General features: G+C 53.8%; 1 protein-coding gene across 1 annotated transcript in view; it reads left to right on the top strand.

Annotated features, from left to right (window-relative positions):
* The first annotated feature begins 2,173 nt into the window (after window positions 1-2,173).
* Window positions 2,174-3,396, top strand: part of GUCA1B (guanylate cyclase activator 1B) — a 10,837-nt gene continuing 9,614 nt past the window's right edge. Inside the window, exon 1 of the mRNA XM_040473497.1 lies at window positions 2,174-2,542. Within this exon, the coding sequence (XP_040329431.1) occupies window positions 2,336-2,542 (207 nt within the window). The 5' untranslated portion in view covers window positions 2,174-2,335. The remainder of the gene's footprint in view (window positions 2,543-3,396) is intronic.

Raw genomic sequence — 3,396 nt, 5'->3', positions numbered from 1 at the left:
GGGGACTAGCATGTACTACCGTCACCTCCTGGGTGCAGGTGAGCTGTTAGCAAACGGTTAGTGGCTTTAGCCAAGGTTGGGTTTTGCCAACCAAGTACTTAGAGGGAGAGAGGAGCACAAAGGTCAAGGTCATGGCAAGGAAATGGCAAGGGCCCTGGGCCGTGGGTGAGGATAAGGAGGAAAGCGAGGATACGAACAGGGTGACGGATGTTAAAAAACAAAGTGATCAGCAAGTTGCAAGTCTCCGGCTGGTGCGTTGTTGGGTGAAGGTGTTAGAGCTAGAGGGAGGCCACGGTGATGTTTGAATGTTTCGGAGGTGGTTCAGAAATGCATGACTGCGAGGCCTATGGTAGCGGTGCCCAGACGTCAGCGTGCGTTGGAAGTACGTGGAGGGCTTGTCCAAACACAGATCGCTAGGCCCATGCGCAGGGTTCTTGGTTCAGTAGGGGAGAGGAGACCTGAGAATTGGCATTTCTAACAAGCTCCCAGTTGCTGCAGCTGCTGCTGGCCCAAGGGCCAAAGTGAACGGGAGGCCGAGGTGGGGTGGAAGAAGAGCTCAGGGACCTTTGAGGCCGGAGCGTGGGATGGATCCACTATCCACCTGGCTGTCACGTCACCAAGCTGGTGCTCTGAGACAAAGCAGTGAAGTCACCAGTGAGGGCAAGTGGGTAGAGTCACCCGTGGCTTTAAAGAGATTGGCATTTTTGAGGGAGAAAAGAGGAAAAAGTGGAGGCAACAGTTAGGAGCAGGGAGGCGATGAGCCGTACTCTCCTGACCCCAAAGGATGTGGCAGAAAGATCCATGAGTGCTTGGAAGGATGACAGGAAGTGGGGCTCCTACTTCACGTGGGGCGGTGAGGCACTGGGCGGCTCAGTCCCTTAAGCATCCGACTTCAGCTCAGGTCAAGATCTTGCGGTTTGTGGGTTCCAGCCCCACGTCAGGCTCTGGGCTGACAGCTTGGAACCTGCTTCAGATTTTGTGTCTCCCTCTCTCTCTTCCCCTCCCCTGCTTGTGCTTTCTCTCTCTCTCTCTCTCTCTCTCTCTGTCTCAAAAATAAAAACCTGATGGGGCGCCTGGGTGGTGCAGTCGGTTAAGCGTCCGACTTCAGCCAGGTCACGATCTCGCGGTCCGTGAGTTCGAGCCCCACGTCGGGCTGTGGGCTGATGGCTCAGAGCCTGGAGCCTGTTTCCGATTCTGTGTCTCCCTCTCTCTCTGCCCCTCGCCCGTTCATGCTCTGTCTCTCTCTGTCCCAAAAAATAAATAAACGTTGAAAAAAAAATTTTTTTAAACCTGACAAAAAATGTTTTTAAAGGAATGGCAAAAACTTAGAAGAACTTCAAGAGATTAGGGATGAATGGAGGTGGGGGGCAGGGGGGTACGTGCACGAGGGAGTCAGGCCTGGGGGTGTACAGAACAATTCGGGAGTGACTGGTCAACGGGAGACAGGCAGTGTCACCCCTGAGATTACAAGACCCCCTGGAACAACTCCTAAAATCTAGAAAAGTGCATTCGATTTTCTGGTTTCTGGAAGGTATCATTTTAATATTACATTAAGATAAGCACGAATATATCATTGATTCGGAACAAATTCGCAAACATAAAAGTAAGAGCCTTCAGAGATCTTTTAAGCCGCGCTCACAGATCCTTCTCACATATTCACACTTAGGAGAGAAAGTAGGGAACGCCTTGTTTCTAGGTCTTGGGTGAAGGGTGTTGGAAGGAAGCATTTGTACTTTAAGTTGGAAAATGGAAAACTTGAAGACTCAGGGGTGTCTGGCCCTGAGCTCGGGGACGGAACTGCCCACCTGGAGGCCTTCACATCATAGAATCTGCTGCTTCTCACTGGCCCATGTGAGTGAGGCCCAGATCACCAGCGGGCTCTATCTTACGGGCTAGGAGTTGGTCTCGCTCCCTCTCTGGACTTCAGAGTCTCCTGTGTCTCCAAGATGGGCCTCTCTGGAACAGCACGGTGCCCAACTAATGGAACAGGGAGCATGTGTGAGATGGTAGGGTGTCCATTTCCTGCCCTTCTCCCCCCTTCAGAATCTGCCAGGGTGGCGTAGTCACGGGGTTGACAAGAGTGAAGGGAGGGGTGAGGCTGGGGGAGCTTAGCTGACTGGGGGTCAGACCTTCCAGGGGAATCTTCTAATGATCTTAGGGCGCTTAGCTGGCCCGGCCCCGCCCCCTGCCGCCCGCCCCTGCGCTGCCCAGTGGCCAGGAGATGATGAAGAGGCCGGCCAGACAGAGGAAAGGGAGGAAGAGGGCCCCGGCCTAAGGCATCAATCGGCAGAAGCCCAGGAAGAGGCACAGACCCCCGACATCCCTCCAGGCCGCGATGGGGCAGCAGTTCAGCTGGGAGGAGGCGGAGGCGGCCGGCGAGATGGACGTGGCCGAGCTCCAGGAGTGGTACAAGAAGTTCGTGGTGGAGTGCCCCAGTGGCTCTCTCTTCATGCATGAGTTTAAGCGCTTCTTCAAGGTCACAGGCAACGAGGAGGCCACCCAGTACGTAGAGGGCATGTTCCGAGCCTTCGACAAGAATGGGGTAAGGCACTGAAGGGGGTGCGGGGGACAGCTTGTTTCCCACTGAGCTGAAGGAGCATCACCGGTGGGAGGGAGCGGCCCGTCCCCAGTCCCCCTGCTCTGCTCTCCATTTCCTGCTCACGTTTCCTGTCTCTCTTTCCCCAAACTCTTCTCTCTCCCCATCAATTGGTCCCTTCCCATCTTTCCTTCTCTCCTCTCCATCTCATCTTCTCTCCCCTGTCTCTCTGCTCTTCTGCCTCCCTCTGTCCACCTGCTGAGAGGAGGTGGGCTGGGCAGAAGGGCACACAGTCCAGTCCTCAATTGGTGTATTTTTGGCCAAGGCTCTACAGCCCAAGGACCTGGTCTCCCACACCCACCAGAGCCCCTGTCACTCTAAAGATAAGGAGCTAAAGAGCTGTCCCAAAAGGATGAGCTCTCTTGGTATAGACTGTGATCCCCCTTCGTTGGGGTCCTTGGAATTGAGACTGGTCAGGTCTTCCCTTCCAGCATGCTGGGAGGGCCTCCTGCACTGACCGGGCAGTTGAACGGATCATGTAAAAGTCCCTTACAACTCTCCAAGCCATGGAAGATTCCATGAGATCATTCCACCACAGTATTTCTTTAAGCCTTCCAGTGGCACCTGCAGCTGAGAAGATACTGCATTTTGTCAATCCACCCCTGGAAATAGAATTCAGAAATGGAAACCCCTTCGTTATTTAAGGCTTTCAGTCCAGGGCCTCCACGACCCTTCAAATCATTCGATTTGCCTCAAGTACCTACTTCAGCCCCCCCCCACCGAGTTGAGGGGGGGTGGTTGTTGGACCTAGATAATTAATCTGGGGAAAGCCTCTGTACTTTTCTTTCTTTTTTTTTTTT

This window comes from Herpailurus yagouaroundi, unplaced genomic scaffold (assembly GCF_014898765.1).
Source record: "Herpailurus yagouaroundi ecotype Mexico unplaced genomic scaffold, PumYag 139, whole genome shotgun sequence".
Lineage (NCBI taxonomy): Eukaryota > Metazoa > Chordata > Mammalia > Carnivora > Felidae > Herpailurus > Herpailurus yagouaroundi.
The sequence above is the reverse complement of the archived record's forward strand: the minus strand, read 5'-3'. Positions and strand labels throughout refer to the sequence as shown.